At 50.2% G+C, this 21,621-nt stretch overlaps 1 protein-coding gene across 3 annotated transcripts in view; it reads right to left on the bottom strand.

The window, feature by feature from the left end:
* BACE2 (beta-secretase 2) overlaps positions 1–21,621 on the bottom strand; it is a 91,772-nt gene that overhangs the window by 15,005 nt on the left and 55,146 nt on the right. For 2 of the 3 annotated variants that reach the window (XM_058732059.1, XM_058732060.1), the window contains exons 5-8: positions 20,439–20,573; positions 18,956–19,057; positions 14,161–14,310; positions 8,972–9,140 (exon numbers count right to left, since the gene is read on the bottom strand). In XM_058732059.1, the coding sequence (XP_058588042.1) occupies positions 8,972–9,140; positions 14,161–14,310; positions 18,956–19,057; positions 20,439–20,573 (556 nt within the window). The remainder of the gene's footprint in view (positions 1–8,971; positions 9,141–14,160; positions 14,311–18,955; positions 19,058–20,438; positions 20,574–21,621) is intronic. The other variant, XM_058732061.1, reaches the window with a different exon arrangement.

Here is a 21,621-nt window from a genome sequence, read left to right as displayed (position 1 = left end):
GCAACACTGTCTATAACAACAGGAGACTGGAAACAACTTCAATGTATCCATAAGGAATTGTTAAATGAATTAGAGAAGAGCGACAGATTATGAGGCTCAAACAATAATGGGGAGAGGGGGCGCCTGGATGGCCCACTCGGTTAAGTGTCCGACTTCGGCTCAGGTCATGATCTCGCGGTTCAAGAGTTCGAGCCCTGCATCGAGCTCTCTGCTGTCAGTGCAAAACCCACTTTGGATCCCCTGTCCCCCTCTCTCACTGCCCCTCCCCTGCTCGTTCTCTCTCTCTCAAAATAAATAAACTTAAGAAAATAATGAGGGAACACTTGAAGTCTTTATAACTGCCTCTAACAGAGCGGGGCACTATATAACGCATTGTGATTTGAACATGATCTGGCCGTTTTCAAAAATTAAATAAAATAATGGAGATAAAGGGAATACAAGTCACAACAATATTTACAGAACAAAATTTACAGAGAAGTAAACTTGTCTATTTGAAGAAGTACACAGTGGAATTGCCAGAAATGAAAAATACAGTCGATGTAATTAAAAGCTCACTGAATAGTTTAAGTGGTCGACTGAACACAGTTGAAGAGAGAACTAGGGCACTACGGGATGTATCTGCGGAAAACTACACAGAATACAGCAAAGGTAAAGAGAAGAAAGTATGAGTGAGAGGTCAAGGGACATGGAGGAAATAAGGAGAAATCTCGAAATTTATCTCAGGAGGTCCAAAAGAAGGAACTAGTAAAAATGGCTGTGAGGTAATAGTGAAGGAGGCACCAGCTGAGAATTCTCTAGGATTGGTGATAAAAAACACGAATCCTTAGATTCAGAGAGCACAATGAGTCTTGAGCCAGATGAAAAACCATCTATACCTACATACATCATGGTGAAACTCCAGAAGACTAAAAATTTAACCTAAGTCTGAACAGCAAGCAGAGGAAACCGATGACCCTTTTTGGTACCACAACTGAAAGTGACTTTTCATCAGCAGTAATGTTGGCCAGAAGATGTTGAAACACCATCTTCAAAACACTAAGGGAAAAACGGTCACCCTAGAATTCCACACATAGTTAAATTATGATTCAAGAATTGGGGATGAATGAGGGGCATCTGGGTGGCTCAATTGGTTGAGCATCCAACGTCGGCTCAGGTCGTGATCTCACGGTTTTTGAGTTCGAGCCCCGCATAGGGCTCTGTGCTGACAGCTCAGAGCCTGGAGCCTGCTTCGGGTTCTGTGTCTCCCTCTCTCTCTGCACCTGCCCTGCTCATGCTGTGTGTCTCTCTCTCTCCAAAGTAAATATTAAAAAAAACTTTTTTTAATTTTTTAAATTTTTATTTATTTTTGGAGGAAAGAGAGAAACAGAGCATGAGCGGGGGAGGAGCAGAGAGAGAGAGAGAGACACAGAATCAGAAGCAGACTCCAGGCTCTGAGCTGTCAGCACAGAGCCCGACATGGGGCTCAAACCCACAAACTGTGAGATCATGACCTGAGCCAAAGTCGGACGCTCAACCGACTGAGCCACCCAGGCGCCCCCTAGAAATTTTTTTTAACTTGGGGGAAAAATGAAATTTAAAAGAAATCCTAAATTACATTCTTCAGCATAAGGAAAACTGCTGTGTCATAATGTTTATCCATTTTCCTTTGTTGAGCTTTGAACAGTTTTTAGTTTGATGAAAATGGCGGTTTTATGTAACAATGTAATTAGTGAATGATGTGCTTTAGTTTGTTTTATGAATAAAGCTGCTTCTGGTCAGGTCTTTGGGTGGAAACACACATTCATTTCCTCACTGCATCTACCTAAGAGTGCCGTTGCTGAGTCATGGAGTAGGAATATGTTTAACATTAGCAGAAAATGTCAAACCATTTTTCCATTCATACTAAACAATTTCAGCAAAGTGAGAATCCCTTAACGGAGGATTAGAAGGGAACTCCAAGAGCCTACTCCATGCACCAGACTATAGGACTGCTCTCACAAAAAATCCAAGTGACTAACAACTATTTTAAAAGGAGAATTTTAGCAACGTGACTGGATAGAAGATTAATATACAAACAAACCCTGTGTTGCCTGTATACCAATCAAAATAGGTATCTAAGCAAGAGGTATATGCACAAGAACTTCTTGAAGAAAACTGCAAAAACTCTGTAGGATATAATAGAAGACCTAAACAAGTAAGACTTAGCACATTCAGGAGGAGAAGACTTGTATAATAAAGATTTGATTTTGGGGGCGCCTGGGTGGCTCAGCCAGTGAAGCATCTGACTTCAGCTCAGGTCATGATCTCGTGGTTCGTGAGTTCGAGCCCCGCGTCGGGCTCTCTGCTCACAGCGCAGAGCCTGGAGCCTGCTTCAGATTCTGCCCCTCCCCTGCTCGCACTCTTGTCTCTCTCTCTCTCTCTCTCTCTCAAAAATAAATAAACATTAAAAACTAAATAAATAAAGATTCGATTTCTTCTCAAGTTAATCTGTACATCCAGTGCACTTGCAATCAAAATCCCAATAAGGTTCTTCAGAGATCTTGACAAGCTGAACAAAAGGACAAAAGTAGCCAGGACCATCGAAAGAAGAATAAGGAGAAGAGGTGAGCCCCTCCTGGATATCAGGTCTTATTATAACTACAGATATTAAACTATATGTTATACCACAGGGGCAGACAGCTACACCAGTGGGATAAAAGAGAATGTTCAGAAATAAGAGATCCAGGGGCACCTGGGGAGCTCAGTTGGTGGAGCGCAAGACTCTTGGTTTCGGCTCAGGTCATGATCTCACAGTTTGTGGGTTCAAGCCCTGAGTTCAGCTCCACACTGACAGCACAGAGCCTGCACAGAATCTCTCTCTCTCTGCCCCTCTCCCACTTGCACTCTCTCTCTCTCTCTCTCTCAAAATAAATAAATAAACTTAAAAAAAAAAAAATAGTTCCAGATTTATACTGGGTCTTGGTATACAGCAAAGATGTTATTAAAATTATTTAATTATTTAACTTGAATCCCAACCAAGCCAAGTTTATAGAAATGTGAGGTTAAATGAACATGTTAAATGATACCATTAGGGGGGGCGCCTGGGTGGCGCAGTCGGTTAAGCGTCCGACTGCAGCCAGGTCACGATCTCGCGGTCCCGTGAGTTCGAGCCCCGCGTCGGGCTCTGGGCTGATGGCTCGGAGCCTGGAGCCTGTTTCCGATTCTGTGTCTCCCTCTCTCTCTGCCCCTCCCCCGTTCATGCTCTGTTTCTCTCTCTGTCCCAAAAATAAATTTAAAAAGTTGAAAAAAAAAAAATTAAAAAAAAAAAATGATACCATTAGGAAAAATCCAGACAAATCTAAATATATCCTACAAAATAACTGGCTTTTGGGAAAAAAAAAAAAAGAACAGCTAAGAATACCATTTTGGGGGTAACTGAGGAAATATGAATATGGTCTAGATACTACACAATATTACAATGTAAATATTGTCGGTTTTTTAGGAGTCATAATGGTATTATGGTTATACACGAGCCTGTCCTTATTTTTAAGAGATATTTGTGGATGAGGTATTATGGAGTAAAATATTTAGGAGTAAAATGTCATGATATCTGCAGCCTATTTGCAAATGGCTCAAACAAAAACTACATACATACGTATACTAATACATATCAAAATATAAAAATTATTAAATCTAGATAGTGTGTATTTAGAATGTCATTATTTTTAGTCTTTCCGTATATTAAAATTTTTTATAATACAATATTGAAAATATCAGAGGAGAAAATATATTCCATAAATGGTACTGAGAAAACTGAATGCCCTTATAAAAATCAGATTCCTACTTCACAGTATGAGAAAATGGGGGGGAGGGCAAGTATACAGTATCTTTAGAAAAAAAATCTCTATTTTCTTAGATTAAAGAAAAATTTCTTAAATAAGGTACAGAGTAAAAGCTGTAAAGAAGAGATTGGTACATTTTATTTCCCTAAATGTCGATACACGTAAGTGAAAGCTAATAAAAACAAGTAAGAGAAATCCAGAGACTAGCAGATATTTACCACACATTAGCCCCCCAGAATTAACGGATCAAATATTAAGACTGTGTAGCCATCAATAAAAGAGATGGTAGAAAAATGTCCCTGGGGCACCTGGGGGGCTCAGTCGGTTGAGCGTCCGACATCGGCTCAGGTCACGATCTCGCGGTTCGTGAGTTCGAGCCCCGCGTCGGGCTCTGGGCTGATGGCTCGGAGCCTGGAGCCTGCTTCCGATTCTGTGTCTCCCTCTCTCTCTGCCCCTCCCCCGTTCATGCTCTGTTTCTCTCTGTCCCAAAAATAAATAAACGTTAAAAAAAATTAAAAAAAAAAAGAAAAATGCCCATAAGCTATTAGAAAAATTCACCATAAGAGAGAAAGCTCAGACACCCCGAAAACATCCACAGTTGCATCATCTCAGAAGTAATCAAACTGTGACACTATTTCACACATACAGATTGGCAAAAAGCAAAAACCAAAACAAAACAAATAGAATAGAATAGTTTGAGGAAATGAAAACTCTTGTAGAATCCTGATGGTCCAGGTACCTTGAGGATAAATCCAACAGCAGCCAGTAATCCCAAAGACTGGCATACCAAACCATCTAGAAATTCCATTTTCAGAAGATCTCATTCACAGGCAGAAAGATGTTCGCTGCAGTAGTGTTTATAACTGCAAATATTAGAAACAATCCAGATGTTAATCAAGGCAGGACTGGGTAAATAATCTGGGTATATTCGTACAAGAGGATACTATACAGCAGTCAAAATGGGTGATCTCCCATCAACACGGAAAATCTAGTAAATGTAATGCTGACCGATAAAGCAGGTGGACAAAAGATATATATTATTATATACAGTATTGTGTAGCATTCACATACATTTCATTTTATTATTTTTCAATAATTGTTTCCTTAAATTTTTTTAATGTTTATTTATTTTTGAGAGAGGGAGAGAGAAAGAAAGAGTGTGAGTAGGAGAGGGGCAGATTGAGAGGGAGACACAGAATCCGAAGCAGGCTCCAGGCTCCGAGCTGTCAGCGCAGAGCCCCACGTGGGGCTTGAACCCACAGACCGCGAGATCATGACCTGAGCCGAAGTCTGACGCTTAACCGACTGAGCCACCCAGGCGCCCCCATATACATTTTAAAACACCAAAAACCCTCGACCAACCAACCTATGTTGGTTGTTATATGGTACTTATTTACAGGTATATGGGAGACAGCTTCTAAGGCGACGCCGACAATCCCCGCTCCCCGGTGTTTACACTTGTGTAATCCCCCTCCCACAGTGCACCAGGGTGGTTCTGTGCAACCAACAGAATAGGGCGGAAGCGACAGTATGCCCTTTCAAAATTGGTTGGAAAAAAGACTGTGGCTTCTGTCTTGGTTGCTCTATTGCCCTTCTACTCCCTGCAATCGCTTGCTCCCGGGTGACCGGACGACTGTCCTAAGTGTGCTCAGGGAAGCCTGGTGTGAGGTCCAAACGGCAAGTAACGGAGGGTTCCTCCCGCCAACCACAAGAGTGAGCTTCCAAGAGTCCCCTCCAGCCTCACGAGAGACCCTAGACCACGGAGACCCTAGACCAGAACCACCAGCTAAGCCACTCCTCGGCTGCTGACCTTCAGCACCTGCACAAGGTCATCAAGTACTGCTAAACTGGGGGCTAAGTTGTTACCAAGCAAGAGATGATGAATGCAAGGTACTCATACCTGTGTAGTGAAATGTTAAGTGCGTAGTAATTATAAGAACGTACACTGGGGGCGCCTGGATGGCGCAGTCGGTTAAGCGTCCGACTTCAGCCAGGTCACGATCTCGCGGTCCGTGAGTTCGAGCCCCGCGTCAGGCTCTGGGGCTGATGGCTCAGAGCCTGGAGCCTGCTTCCGATTCTGTGTCTCCCTCTCTCTCTCTGCCCCTCCCCCGTTCATGCTCTGTCTCTCTCTGTCCCAAAAATAAATAAAAAACGTTGAAAAAAAATTTAAAAAAAAAAAAAAAGAACGTACACTGGTTTCAAGCTAAAGGGTAATTCTGGGGAAGGCAGTGGGGTGGGGCTCTAACTCCATTTACTTTGTTTCCATGACAAATTTTTGAAGAAAATACGACAAAAACGTTAGCATTTGTTAAATCTGGGTGTTCCAAAAGTGTGTACAAAGCACATGATTTCCTGTGACTTAAATCATTTTCTTTGTTATTTAAAGCAGGTTATGAATTAAAAATAAACACTTCTAGAAAGAGAAAAAAAAAAGCGGTGTCTCTCTTCCATTTATTACAGCGCCACAGACCACTGTCTGGCTCCTAATTGCAGCTTGGAGGGAAGGAATTACTTTAATGGCTAAACGGTTTGCACGGGAGAGGAGACATAGCTTCGTGTATTCCCATGGCTGGTGAAATCAAATGTTTAAGTACCAAAACCCTAAATATATATATTTTTAAATAGTAACAGAAAAACTTCTTTAAGCACACCTACCAAAGGATTCATGCTGAAACGCAGGAACGAATGTTGCTTTGCCTGGAGACGCTTCATACTAAACTATTTCCAACAGCAATTCACTTAGGAGACACGGTGATTCCGCTCCCTGCGGTATTAAGTGGACGATACACGGCTGTTGCCATAGTAGCCTCTACTTTAATGGTATTTAACAAGAGAGCAGAAATTGTGAGGCAAATTGCTTTCGTTCTTAGTTCTCTGGGTTATAAGAAGTAAAACATTCAGGGGCAGCTGGGTGGCTCTGTCAGTTAAGCGTCCGACTTCGGCTCAGGTCACGATCTCACGGTTCGTGAGTTCGAGCCCCGCGTCGGGCTCTGGGCTGACGGCGCGAAGCCTGGAGCCCGCTTCGGACTCTGTGTCTCTTTCTGTCTCTGCCCCTCTCCCACTTGTGCTCTCTCTGTCTCTCAAAAATAAATACATGTAAAAAAAAAAAAAGTAAAAAAAAAAAAAAGAATATTCACATCCAGGAGACAGAGTAGCATCTCAGATTATACACTCCCAGGTAGTGCCCAGAGAAAGGTCTCCCCCAGGGATACCTCACAGGCTAAAAACAGTTAATGCGCTCTCAAAGATAAACATTATCTCAAGGACTCTGAGCCTGCTCACCAATAAAGTCAGAGGAATCTGCGTTAACGTTTAAGAAGGTATTTGCAACAAATATGTACGTGGTGTTGGGTATTTTCTTTTTTTTTCTTATGTTTTATTTTTGAGAGAGAGAGCAAGCGGGGAAGAGAGACGAGGGCAGGGGGGCAGACAGAAAATCCAAAGCGGGCTCCATGCTGAGAGCAGAGAGCCCACTGCGGGGCTCGAACTCACAAAGTATGAGATCATGACCGGAGCCGAGGTCGGACGCTTAACCGACTGAGCCACCCAGGTGCCCCAGGGTGGTTTTTTTTAGACAGCACATGAGTAGGGCCAATATTCCGGATGTAAGGTCTCCTTTCACTATTTCTCTTCACCCACTCTCCAAATTGTTATGTTACCCTTCGAGAACGCCAATGTGTCTAAACGAGGCTGTGATGCACCGTGACGCATCGCTGACCTGCCTTCTTAACCAGGATCCCAATGTTACGACCACGATTTGGGTAGCAAGTAATAACTGAAACCTCCCTCTCCGGAATAAATCAGCGGAGATCGTTTGACACTCTCCCCCAAATTCTCCCGTTGGTTTTAGATCCCAGGGAAGGTCTGGTCAGGGTCGAAGCGACCAGCACAGTTAGTCAGCCTTCCTGCCCATCCTGTTGCTACGTCTAGTGCCTAAGGATGCTTTCATCTAACCCGCACACCTCCACCCCTGCACTGCATGGTGGTCTTGTATTTCACCCCAGCCTCTAATTTTCTTCGGTTCCACCTCCCTGTTGCCCACTCTTTGGCTGCCTCACGTTTGCTTAGTTTTTTTCCTCTCCTTGGCATGTTACCCACCAACTCTGAATCCAAAGTGCCAGGATTTGTGAGTTCCCTGGAATCCTACCCAGAAGCACCGTGGCACCCGGCCACTGCCTGCTCATGCGCTCTCCATGCGTCTGGGCGATTCCATCCCATGCCACGTCCAGCCCTGGCCTTTTCCACACCAGCCTGGGCTACTGCTAGACGTACTCGACCCCCCGCCCCCACCCCGCTAAACCATGCGCTGTGCGGACACCCCATTCTAGCAAATTGTTCATCTACAGACATTCTCGAGTTTGGGGGGATTACCCACCCATCGTCTTTCCTGTCCTCTCCTGGTTTCTCTGAACACCTGCCCCACTCTCTCAAGCTCAGCTCTGCAGAGCCACGCTGCTGACTCACCCTCAAACCAGCTCTCCAAAAGAATTCTAGGAGAAAAACACGCTCCTTGATCTCATTATTTTAGCATTTCAAGAAATAGCAATGATAGGCGTTGACTTATTTCACAACGAAGATTTCTTGGAGGGAAAGAAAAACACACAGCTTACCCATGAATCTGCTTTATTTATTTTGATTTCACCGTCAAAAACCCTGTAATTCATCCCCAAGGCCGCGTATGTTTATTCTATGGTGTGAGATACCCTTTTTTTTAATGTTTATTTGTTTTTGAGAGAGAAAGACAGAGCGAGAGTGGGGGTGGGGCAGAGAGCGGGGGAGACACAGAATGTGAAACAGGCTCCAGGCTCTGAGCTGTCAGCACAGGGCCCGACGCGGGGCTCGAACCCACGAACCGTGAGATCATGACCGGAGCCGAAGTTGGAATCTCAACTGACTGAGCCAGCCAGGCGCCCCTTTGAGATACCATTCTAAATTTAACCCGAGAGACAACTATCACGCTAACATTTACAAGCACTCCCCATGTGTCAAGCACAGGACTAAACGTCTTACGTGGATTGTCTCCACAATCCTACCGTACGTCTTACTGGTAAGACCGATCAGTGACGACAGGCCCGCACCGAACAATTCAGTAGCAACTGACACACTACCAAGAATCGCTTCCAATAAAGCGCTCCGGTTAGGGTCCTCTGCCCAACGCACGCGTCGCTTACCTGCACAGGGGCTTGCTGCAAAGCCCACCCTCTTCCGAGCTCTGTCAAAGACCACGTAGAAGCCCTCCATCACGGTAGCACCGATCACCAGCGCGTTGGTGGAAGGTGAAATGCCGAATCGGTAACATTCATAGTTCAGGCCAGCCCCCATCATGGGCTGGATGTAAAGCTACACAAGAGGACAGAGCAAACAAACAAGGAGGGGCATGAATCGGGCAGCGTCGCGGAGCTGTCGAGGTCACGCCGCGTTCGGAACCCCCGCCCCCGCCTCCCAGGTGCTGTGGGGAGATACACGGTGGGGTGGGGTGGGGAGGGGTGCGGGGGACATCACCCTGCCATCCAGAAGCTGAGAGCACAAGCGTGGTGATAAGCATCGCTGAAGGTGACCAAGGCTCCACCTGTAACTCCACGGGGGCGCCACGGTGATGTCCGTCCGGCCAGCCAACCAGCCAGCTCTTATTGACAGAGCACTTGGCATGGCTTAGATACTGCCTCAGGGCCAGCACCACGGGGCTGATGGACACCCCGTGCCTGCCCCCTTGAAGCTCCCCGTCTACGGAGGAGGCAGGAGGTAAATGTGGAGTCGGGGGGAACAGCTCCGACAGGCCCCTCCACGGCAATGTCGCCCAGCGAACTCTCCCCCTCAGACCTCTTCCTTCGCTTGGCTTCTGAGAAAGGGTTCTCTCCTCTTCCTCCCAACTCACTGGCCGCTAATTTCTTCACTGCAAGCATCGGAGAACTCCAGGGCTCTGGCCTCTCCTTCGGGCTGTCCCCCTGGGTGACCCATGTGGGCCCATGACCCTAAGCACACCCCTGGGCTCTATGCTGACCCCCAAATCTTGACCTCCAGGCAGATCTCTGCTGCCATAGCCACACTCTTATGTCTTCCTGCCCATTCGCCACTCAACCGGCATCTCAAATCTAATATTAAAAAAACTGAACTGGGAACATTTCCCCCAAATGTGCCTTTTGTTTAAGGTCTTCTGTCTCAGTCAGTCCGTGATTCACCCAGTTACTCAGGCCCTACAACACCGGGCCAGGATCTCTTTCCCTACATAGCAGGCCTTCCTCTGAAATGGAATCCGAATGCAATCATCGCTCCCATCCCCATGGCTACCGCCCAGTCTGGACCATCGGCATCATCTTCTCTCCCGAGCAACAGCAAAGGCTCCTAACTGGCCTAGGACACTGTCCTTGTCATCCTCCGCCAAAGGGAGCTTCCAAGGAGGCAGCAAGGCAGAAGCAGGAGGATCTATTCCCTCAGTCAAAGAGAGAGAAGCCGTCAGAGTCAGAGAGAAGATATAGCACGCCCGTGGAAGAAGGGTCTGTCATGGCTGAGGGCCATTTCTTGCAGGGGCTGTGAAGTTCAATAAACACAAACATGGTCCTTGAGGTCCTTGGGTGGGGGGGGGGGGGGGTGCAGGGCACGGAGGGGTGGGGCACCAGTTCCAGAGGAAATGAGTCAAAACTTAAAACAATCAGAGAGCAAATCATCCTTGCATCAGTAAGAAGGCTCTCTTTGTTCTTTTAACAGCAAAGTATTCAAATGCAGGCAACCGAGAGAATACAGTGGCTTAGTAACACAAAATACCAAACATTTGGAAAATAAAGCGTAAGATTACAACAGAAGTAGGAAGAAGGACCTTCTTGTGAGTACTGACTGGCCCTAAAGGGCAAAAGCACGAGGAAAGATTTGGTGGGAAAGGTCTGGAGCCCTGGGCTTTATTGCCAGAAGGAGAGTGTGTGTGTGTGTGTGGGGGGGGGGGGGGGCACGGGTATTTTCAGAGGGTGCAGCAGGGAGGGGCTGTCCCAAGGAAGGAATGGTTTGCCTCCCGGCTACACCCCGATAGCAGGAGGCAGGACAGAGCACCAGCCACAAGGAGTGACTACACGAGAGCAGGAAAGGAAACCAGAAGTCAGGCTGCAGAGAGAGTATCTGATCAAACGGACCCCTGAGGAAGAGGAACATCACTGCCCCCGTCAGTGCAGAGAAGGCGAGAGGGAGGGCGGCTGCAAGGCAGGGAGGCGAGCAAGGACATCGCCTGCTAGACAGGGAGCGGCTGCTGCGTCCAGGGAACAGCCTTGCCCTTAGAACCCTGCCCGACTGGTCTGTCTGTCTCCAAGCCCTCCTTCAAGACAAGGACCCATTCATTCCGTTCCTCACTGTATCCTGGTGCCTAGGCTTCTAGGGTACGACAGGCACACAGGAGGACCTCAGGAGGTGTGCGCTACGTTGAGTGAGAGGGGCTAAGCATCATCAGCACCAAATGGAAAGCACGACTTCCCAGGATCAACTTAAATTAGGCAAAGGCAGGGGACAGATACACTTACCTGCCGTCAAAGCACCTTCACCTAAGGTTCTGTAAGCAAGCCCTAGGAAAGTACACGAACATGCACACACACACTCCCCCAACTGATTCTATAATAAAACCCAATCAATCATCACGTTGTCCTGTAACAGACGCCACCGATACAAAAACACGCAGACTGAATCTGGGATCTTTTACTCTTCCTGCGCGTCTCCCGGACGACTTCCAGTAAAGGTTCCAGACTGTAGATACTGGAACATGCTAGGAGAGCTGCAGTATTGCTAGATCTCAGAATAAACTGTCTGCCTCACGCGAAAATAGCACCCGTAGACCAATCAGGGGTAGACTGGCATTATTTACATTTTTAGGGTTCTGGGAAAAAGAAAACCGGAATTCGCCCGTGGGCTGGGGTTGGGGGCCGCTTTTGAAAACTGGCCAAAACAGATTCAGCCCATGTGCTTTTGGAAAAGAGCGCCGGAGACGGACAAAATTTCAGGGATGCCTCTGACACCCTCCAGTACTGCTGTTACCAGAGGTCCGAGGCAGGAGCCCCCCATTGTAAAACTTTGGGGACAAGGAGCCCTGATGGCTGCCCTAAATGTTAGGAAGTGGGGGGGCAGGAGTATTAGCAGATGCCCCCCCCCCCACCCCCAGCGCTGACCCTGAGGGGTGTGTCAGTGGCACCCAGAGCTTGTGAGATTCTCAGCAGGCGACAGTTCACAACTGCCCATCCAACCGCCCGCTGTGGACATAACAGATTTTCCGCCGAATGCCTGTTTTCTTGCTTTCTTAGGAGTCCCTGATTCTGGCAGCCAGCCCCATGCCATTAATTTACCATTACGTGCTCACCTTTGTCCTGAAGCTAGGATTCAACTTTAGTTACAAACCACGCTGATGAAATGATGCCTACCTCTCGAGGTGTGCCCAAAATGCAATCACGGCACGCAATTATTTTAAAGACACAGAAAACACAGCACCGTATGCAGTGAAAATGTCTCTGGCAAGTATCATGAATCCTCTTTTATAGTTAAAGGGACAGACGGAGAAAGGGCGAGGCGATCTGCTCAAAGTTACAGTGTGAGTCAGGGGCAGAGCTGAGAAGGTAACCGAAGCCTCGGGCTCCGGCCGCGTGCATCCTCCGTGAAGCCTTCTCCCGAGGCTTCTGGGCTCTTCCCCACTAACCCTCCATTCCTGGAAGGCACGTCCCCCCTCCCCCCATATACAGTCGAGAAGGAAAAAGGCAATATTATCACTTCCTTTTTTCCTCTGAAATGACTCCTCCTTCCTTACCCCCCCCCCCCCCCATCCCATCCTTTATCCCCAATTCACCAAGTCACAACAAAGGCACACTCATCCGGTCTGTTCAAAAAACAGTTACTACCCACTAGCCTCCCCGGCCCAGTCATTCCTGGGAAGGAACAAGGTCTTCAGTCTCCTGGTTCTTATCTTCGAGGAATTAATGTAGCTGAGGGAGAACTGTAAGGGTGTGTGCGTGTGCTTTTAAAGAAAACAGAAGGCAAATGAAAAAGGCAGCAGCATAAAACACACCCTACAGACACGACTAAACAACATGCATTATGAGTCTGAAGGGCAGCCTCACAACGGGTTATTCTGCTCAGCGGAGGGTCAACAAAAGAGGGTTTGTCTGAGTTGGATCTTGAAGGATGGGAAGAATCTGGATATGCAGAGGGAGTAGGGAGGAGAGGGCATTTCAGGCAGGGGCTTGGCAGGAGCAAAGGTTAAGCGATCGGAGCGAGCACAGAGCCCTAGAGGACGGTGACCGGTGAGTGGTGGGTCAAGGGCGTAGCAGGGCGCAGGCTGGAGGGCGAGGAAGGGTCCAGCGAGGCCCAGAAAGCCACCGGGAATGAGGGCGTCAGTACGCACGGAGCGGGGACTCACTGATGGCTCACGGCAGGCAGAGCAGGCTCAGAGCGGCCACATAGAAGATTACGTGGCAACATTTTTAGGGGAGAAAGAAGGGGGCTGGGGTACGTGGAGGGCACTTGGGAGGTTCCCGAAGGGGGACCAGAGCGAGAGCCAGAGCGAGATGGAGCAGGGCACAAAACGCTGTTCGATTAGAAGCTTAGGAAGAGGAGGGGGCGCCTGGGGGGCTCAGTCGGTTGAGCGTCCGACTTCGGCTCCGGTCATGATCTCACGGTTCGAGCCCCGCGTCGGGCTCTGTGCTGACGGCTCGGAGCCCGGAGCCTGCTTCACGTTCTGTGTCTCCCTCTCTCTCTGCCCCTCCCAAGCTCATGCTCGGTCTCTCTCTGTCTCTCAATAATAAACATTACAAAAATTAAAAATAAAGTAAAAAAAAAAAAACAAAACACCACCAAAAACCAAAACACGTACTGGTGCTTTGGTGGATACTGCAAAAATGTCCTCAATTCCCGACCTTCCCTTGTTGCCGGGCCCTTGCGATGGCACTGAGCTGCCCCTCCTGTTGGGAGGTGGGCGCACTTCCCCCGCCCGGGCCCCCAGGGGCAGCAGTGCACGGGAGGTGATGGCCAGCTGTGCGCCTGCTCCGGGGGCTCCTGCGTGTCTCCCCTCTCTCTCGGAGCCCCCGCCACCCCCGTGCGTCAGCCACTGGACGGTGGGAGTCATCTGGGAGCCACTAGACTCGTGAGCGAGGCCACCCTAGACCACCCAAGCGAGGCCCGGCCAAGCACGCCGGCGAGCCTGCGGAGACCAGGCAACCCGCCCAGACTCACGCTCGCGGATAGAGCTGCTGGCTTTTGCGGTCACCTGTCACACGGCATCACCGTGGCGATCGACACCCCACAACACAGACGTGCTATCTGCACCGGCACGTCCCGCACCAAGTGCCTGACTTCCGCACGGGCCGCGCTCCGGGAGAGAAGCACACGGGCCGGTTCGTACCTGAGGCAGGATGGTTAGGCGGAACGATCGGCTGGAGTTCTCGTCTCTCAGGTAGATGGAGATTTTAGGGAAGTAAGACCAAGGCGTCTCAGAATTCGTCCAGCAAGCCAGCTGGGACCCAGTCCAGAAACCATCAGAGAATTCTGGAATCTGGACAGAAAGAGAGCACGTGAGAAACCATGACTCGTCTGGCGCGTCGAGAGGAAACCGCTCCCAGCTCTCCTCATCCCCTCGCCAGATGCCCGCGGCGGTAAACAACGTTTCCTCGGGACGGCCTGGCCGAGACAGCAGTCTTCTGGAAGGCGAGCGGTGATGACGAACCCCCAGCTATTCAGATCCCCCAGGCACACGGAGTCCTAAGTATCAGGCGCTGTTCCGAGCCCCCTGCAGCAGTAATTCCTTGAAGTCTCAAAAAACCCCACCAGCACAGTATCACCCCACCCCACCCCACCCCCCAGCACTTTGTGGGCGAGGAAACCGGAGCACAGGTGAAGTAACGCGCCCAGGGTCACAGCAGTGGCCAAGGACCCTTTAGGAGAGAGAACCTTCCGAGCCTTTCGGGCATCGCCTCTCCTTTGAACTCCAAGCACGGAACTCATCCCGGTGCGCAGCCCTGTGGGGGGCTCTCTGCTCTCGGGCGATATCGTTCTGCTCCTCCAGACGTCAGCTCAGACGCCCTCCCGTCCAGGAAACCGTCCCCACCGTGCGGCTACCCCGTCACGCAGCTCTCCCCCTCGCTCTTTCTTCCTGCGGTGGTTAGAATTTGACATTCGTTGGTGGAACTGCCGAAATTCTGTTTCCTGCACCACAGTCCGAGTCCTTTAAGGACAAAGGCCTGCTGTCTGTCCCACCTGGCAGTTCTGACACCGGGCCCCCAGGAGAGACTCAGGAAGCATTCGCGCGAAAAGCGAACAGCCAAGGCCACACAGCGCCCACCTGGGCCTCCCGCCCTGGGTCTGGACGGACAACGCCACCGGCACATGCCCACCAGTTGCCGAGTCCACAAGTCACACGCAGCTAACTCCCATGGGCTCACCAGGGCGAGTGTAGGTTCCGGAGGACATCTACCCGCACCTGCCAGCTCAAAGAGGGAAGAACCGTGCCGGGTGTGTCTCTTCGAAAACGGCCGGCAGAGCGAGGGCCCAGCTCAGGTCAGAACGAGAGAAGTGTGCGACAGGAAGAGCTCTAGGAGTGTACGTGACAGGAACAGATCTGGGAGAGCCTGGGACAGGGGCACGGCTGGGACTGAGTGCGATGGAGCGGAGGCAGGAAAGCAAGGGAGGGGGCGGAGCCAGGAGGCATGGGAAGGGGCGGGACCAGGAGGGCAAGGGACCGTGTGGAGCCAGGAGGGCATGGGAGGGGGTGCAGCTAGGAGAGCACCGACTTGGAGTAACAGGTGACTGTCAAGAGAGCATCTCCAAGAAGCTGAGCTAAGGGCGGGGGTGGGGGGCCAGCACGAGATGTGTCTGAGGGAGGGAGGACGGGCAGAGAAGCTGCCTCAATGGGTAAAACCGAGGTCAGCAGTGGAGGCTGGTGGGGCGGATCGGAAGGAACAGAGGGGAGACAGAGGAAATGATAGTGTCCTGGCATCTTCACCAGAGGCCATTAAGAGAGGTGTGAGCTTTGTGGCAAGCCAGTAAGGGGTCCAAGTGGGATTTGCACAGGCCACTGGTTCTCGAGTCTCAACTCCAGGGGGCGGGCCTGGCTAGAGTCACTGATGGGTGGTGATGCGGCGTAGATGGAATCCCTCCGAGAGAACACAGGGAGAAGGGAGGGGCCTAGGACCCACCCTGGATCAGGCTGGCAAAGGAGACCCCATGAAGAGGGTGCAGGGACCAGAAGTCCAGGAGGAGGGTGTTATGGAAGCAGAGAGGAGGTAAGACGGGTAAGCAGGGATGGTGTGCAGGCCAATCGGGGCAAGAACTGAGAAAACTGGGTGTTGCTGCACGAACCCTGAGTGCCGCGTACTATAGGACCACACCCGGCAGGTGCAAGCCCCCCTCCACCCCATTCTGGGCCACACAATGGGGAGAAAATGCCCCAAAGTTTTTCGTCCTCCCACGGAACATCCATCATGAAACTTAGTGACTGATCTGTAAAATTTCTAATGTTGGCGTTAATATATTTTCACCTTTTATAAAAGTTAAGTCGAGTTGAACTGTGTATCAGAGGGCAGAATCCCCTGCCAGTGCAGCTGAGAAGGGTGGGGCTGTCATCTGCTGGACCCAGGGATGAGCTAAGACAAGGGCGGCCGGGCCTGCACCCGGGGAAGGGGGCCCCACGTCAGTGCTGGGAGCGGCTCCGATGTGCAGACGGAGGGATCAGGCCCAGGGGGGTGCCCAGTAACTCACCTAAGGGGTATAGCTCTGAATCGGATGGGGGACCGTCTACCTCCAAAGAGGTGTCTGTGAGTCCGAGGGCCTCCCAGAAGGCTAAGCTACGTGTCCTCGGGGGACAGTTTTGACCCTCAGATCACAGAGTTTGGGGTCAGAAGTCATCCAAAAGCAGGTGTCGTCCCGCTTCTGGATTTTACAGATGGGGAAGCGCTGGGCAGAACACAGCGGCACTTCACCTAGGAGGACGGGGAGCCCAGGTCTCTGCCATACACGGAACTCCCCATGAGGATCCTCTCAAATTACAGACCTATAAACCACACATTCCTAAAATCCCAACTGAACAATCCAGGCCACGAGCCCAACATCTGCACTGCGTCTAACTCCCCAAAGCCGGCCATTTCCCGGGGCGCCTGGGTGGCTCAGTCGGGTAAGCGTCTGACTTCAGCTGAGGTCATGATCTCGCGGTTTGTGGGTTCGAGCCCCACGTCGGGCTCCGCGCCGATGGTGTGGAGCCTGCTTGGGCTTCTCTCTCTCTGCCCCTCCCCCACTTGTTACACACACTCTCTCTCTCAAAAATAAATAAACTTAAAAAAAAAAGAAGTCAGCCATCCCCTTAACTGGAAAGAAACCCTACGCCACGACAGGCGAGAACACTGGCCACCTGTGGTCCACGTACGCTGACCCAGGGACCCCGTCTGCCCTCCCTGGACTTTCTCGGCCCAAGTCAGAGAGCCTGCCCGGGTCCTCCCCTCCCTGACACAGGCTCTGAGGTCACAGGGTAATTTTAGACAAGGCAAACACATTCTGTAATCTCATTCCTTCTACCTCCTGCTTTTCTCACAAAGTCCGTCGCCGCTGAACGGGGGCTGTGACGCCGTCTGGGGTCCCAGCGCCTGGCAGGCGTGGCCCGCTCTCTCCCCGCGGGGCTCACACAGGGGCGGGGGTCGTGGGCCCCGCACAGGCCGGGGCTGGCCACAGGCTGGCTGGGGTCACACATACACACGCATCGAGCATTTCTGCAGGATAAGCCCGAACACATTTACGGCCCAGAATACTCCGTCTGAAGAGGCTCATGTCAGGTCTGCTGAGGACATTTTCACTACTGAAGAAAATCAGCATATGGCTCCTTATTTTAAGCATGGTCTGATTTTCAGCCAGCGTTCTGAATTTAGGGCACTAAAAACTTTACTTGCCACTTTTTTCTGATTCAGCAGATACGAGACAAGAGAGGAGCTTTACTCTGGCTTTTTGACCGCTGCTGCCTGGAAATCCTCTCAAGCTCAAAAAGGGCCTCGGCCCTACGTCTGTTTCACGGCCCCTCTTCGTCCTCTCGGATCACCTGCCGCTCTTCCCATGACGGTCTCGGACTCTTGAAGTCTGGTTCAGGACAACCAAAAGCCCCGTGCTCCTCCCCATGCTTCTGTGAGAAGCTGTCACAAAGCAACTGCTACGCATGTTCCGATCACTGGTTCTTTGAATCCGGCCAGTGGAGCAGTGGGACGGTCGGGCCGGCATTCGTACCAGGAGAAAGACTCTGGGTGGGAGACGCGCGCTTTTGGTGACCTTGCAAGCGTGGCCCTGTGCAGACAGAGGCTTATGAAAACACCCAAGAAGCTGAGGGAAACGTTTGGCACGCGTCCGAACAAGGAGCAGCAGCGGCACCGTGGTTTGAACATGAAACAGAGGCTTCCTCTCCCCGAGCATCACCCTGTGGGGGCTTTCTACCTCGGCCCTCACGACAGCCCGGCGACGAGGGCATGGAGACTCCGAGGGCCCGAATCCTACCCCGGGCACCTAGCTACGTTCAAGCGCATCAGACCCCTGAAGCTGTGCTCTTCCCCAGTCAATGCCTTTGGTCCATCCCGTTGCCCCGAACCAACTGGAAAGTTGGAGCCATACTGGAACACCCGTCAGCCAGTTCTCCAAAATGCATGCCGCCCTTGGCCGTGGTTTTAATCATGATTACGCGGGCTTGATTTTGATTGACCTTCGTCTTCTGTGAATCACATTCTTTTACAGAAGTAAGGAATTAAAATTCCAGCACAGCTTGGATGAAGGCCAAAAAAAAAAAAAAGAGTACAATTTTTGGTTTATTTGTTTTGTTTTACAGGCTGCAAATATATCCTCTGTCTACCGTGTACTTTAATACAGAGTATTACCAAGTGGATTTTTTTTTCTTAGATTAAAAAAAAAAAAGTCCTACACCCACTACACTATTATTTGAAACACTAAACAGCATTGCACCTTCAAATCCAAGTCCTCTGAGGTTAAAGTAAAGAAATTCTTTGCTGGTTAAGAGTAAGACTGTGAATTTAATAAGTCATAGTTTAAAAAAAAAAAAAAACACCCAGCCCCTCAAAATCCTCAGATGATGACTATTGGGAGTACAAAGCAGTACCCCTCAGCACGTGGTCATGACCTGGCGGTCCCCGAGATTTATCAGCGCCCCGAGGACTCACCAGAGACGTGCGGGCCACGGCTTCAACGACCGCATCAAACACCTTCTGGGGCAGGCGCAGAAGTGTGGTGCCGCTATCCACGATGGCTTTGTCTGCATTGTACTAGAACAGAGGAGAGTTAGCGGGGAAAAGGCACAGACATGAAACTCCATAATCGATGCGTGGCTGCAGCCTGCTATTGCTGTCATTGCTACATACAGATCCAGGCAGCCGTGGTCCCTCACTGGTGGCTAAATTCCTTTCCTATTCTTGGAACTTGGACACTAACCCAAATGCTCACTTCCCGGATAAGGAAACTGAGGCCAGGAAAAGGAAGTGACGTGACCGCCGTCCACAGCTCTCTCCAAGCAGAAATTCCCCCATTTGGGGGCGCTCAAATGTCCTCGGAGGAGCCCCCGAGGGCAAAGACCCACTTGGCTTTCCAGACGGGCGCGACATGTTAATTACCATGTATACAAATCATACAGTCAAGTGTTATCCCACAAATGGAGAAAGAGAAGGACAGACAGTCTTTATTTAACAGACACCTGCTACCTGCATTTGATGGAAGCACAGCCACGTTCAGGAAAAGGCTCTCACACCCACATGTGGAATTTGTATTTTATTGTAGGCCCTCCCATTTGGTTCTACCGCCGGATTCTTTGACGGCAGATAAGGGTCTCTGACGACAAACCGGCTTTGGGGCCTATCGCAGTGCAAGGGAGCACCGCTTTATCGAGCTCTGACGGGTGTGCGTTTGGGAACTGGTGGCAGAAGGCATGGACCGTAAGGAAGCGATGGCAGGTGGGGATTTAATGAAATGCTGTGGTTTTTATAAACCATCCTGAAAGCTCGTTTGGTTTTGTATTTTTCATCCTGAACATTCTACAAACCAGGCCCACCTCGTCACGTTGTCCTCCTCATAATGCCATCGTGGCCACAAAGGAGCCAGACGCAGACAGGGTGTGAATACGGCTCATACGTGACTTTGTGCCCCAGCTCTACACATGTGCCTCCCGCGAGGACAGGCGAGGTGCGCCCCCTCGAGTGACAGCTGAGCGCTGGGGAGGGCGGGGGGGGGGGTGGCGAATGGAGGATTAAGCTGATGATCTGAGTTTCATTTTGCTTATTTCTAGCCCCCCCCCGCCCCCCTGCCGCCTTTCCCCGTCGCACTGACGAAACCTGCTTATTCCATTCTCTTCAACACAGTCCAGTCACCATCAGGCCCAGACGAACAGTGAAAGCCGTGGCCCCTGGACACTCCTCCGCACACACCATTTTATGCTAATTTTCCCCTGCGAAGCCAAGTGACTGGAAGGAAACAAATTTTCTGGAAGGAGGAGTTCATTATCATACAAAAAGGCCCTATAACTTTTAATGTAATGAATCTTTGATTTCTCTTTTAATGTAATGGACCTTCTATTTTTCTATTCGGGTCCCAGCGGTAGTATTTAAGCGACCCAGCCACACAAGGGTAGACACAAAGAGATCACGGTGCAAATACCTCTCTGCAGTCCAGATTAAGGCTCTGGCCTCCAATTTCCAATTTCAGAATTTCTATCTGGTAATACCACTCCTCCTTAATAGGGGTATACCAGATGTCTCCTTTGTACAAACTCGGTTCAATTCCACCCAGGACCTGAGAAGAAAAATATTTATGGGGGTAAGAAAAAATACGTAGGCATAGCAACACGTTACACAGAGAAAGCATGCGATCAGAAGGTGAATCCTCACTGGGATCAGTACCTTCACATTATTGTGATGTTACAAAACAGATAGCTATGCTTGAAAATTAAACAGGGAACGTTTGGGGGCCATGTATCCAAAGGTCCAACAATATCATACCCTAGTCTAATCGAGATGCTCTGGGGGTTTCCATTATGTAAAGGAAGTACACACAATTTAGCCTTATGGTCTCGAGACTTCGCTTCCTCCAAACACCTGAAGCGAAATAGTTAACTGCGTTGATTGACGGGAATTTCGTTCCTCAGAGGACTTAGACTTACTGTCTTGCAATTGTGCGTGGAAAGCAGAACAGAAGAGCTTCCCTACCCCAAACTGCATGCTGTCAAACTATGAAACATCGCCCCATGAATCCTAGGCTGCCCTCTGTCCAGAAAAGGGGGTACATAAGGTATTAAGATCGTGTGTACTCGGGGCGCCTGGGTGGCTCAGTCGGTTGGGCGTCCGACTTCGGCTCAGGTCAAGATCTCACGGCCCGTGAGTTCGAGCCCCGCGTCGGGCTCTGTGCTGACAGCTCGGAGCCTGGAGCCCGCTTCTGCTTCTGCGTCTCCCTCTCTCTCTGCCCTTCCCCCACTCACGCTCTGTCTCTATCAAAAAATGAATAAACGTTAAAAAAAATAAAAAGACTCTGTGTACTGTTAGCAAACGAAAGCAACTGGGCTTGCTTCGATTAGAGGTGTTGTGGGCACGTGCCCTGAGGTGCCCTTCTTGTACATCGTCCCTGTCACCTCCTGCTTTAGACATCGGGGTGCAGGGCTCACTGAGGGGACGCCCAGGCCACAGCATATCCACAGCGCTGATGGCCTTGATCTGTCTGTGTAATAGAAAGCTTTCCGCTGTGCGCGCACGCGTGCGCACAGAGAGACAAAGGATATACAGGTGTGCCTGTCTCCCCACCGCACTGATGACATCACCAGCATTTCCCTCTGCTTCCCCAAGGCAGA

This window comes from Neofelis nebulosa, chromosome 5 (assembly GCF_028018385.1).
Source record: "Neofelis nebulosa isolate mNeoNeb1 chromosome 5, mNeoNeb1.pri, whole genome shotgun sequence".
Lineage (NCBI taxonomy): Eukaryota > Metazoa > Chordata > Mammalia > Carnivora > Felidae > Neofelis > Neofelis nebulosa.
This window is presented reverse-complemented; position numbering and strand designations above follow the sequence as displayed.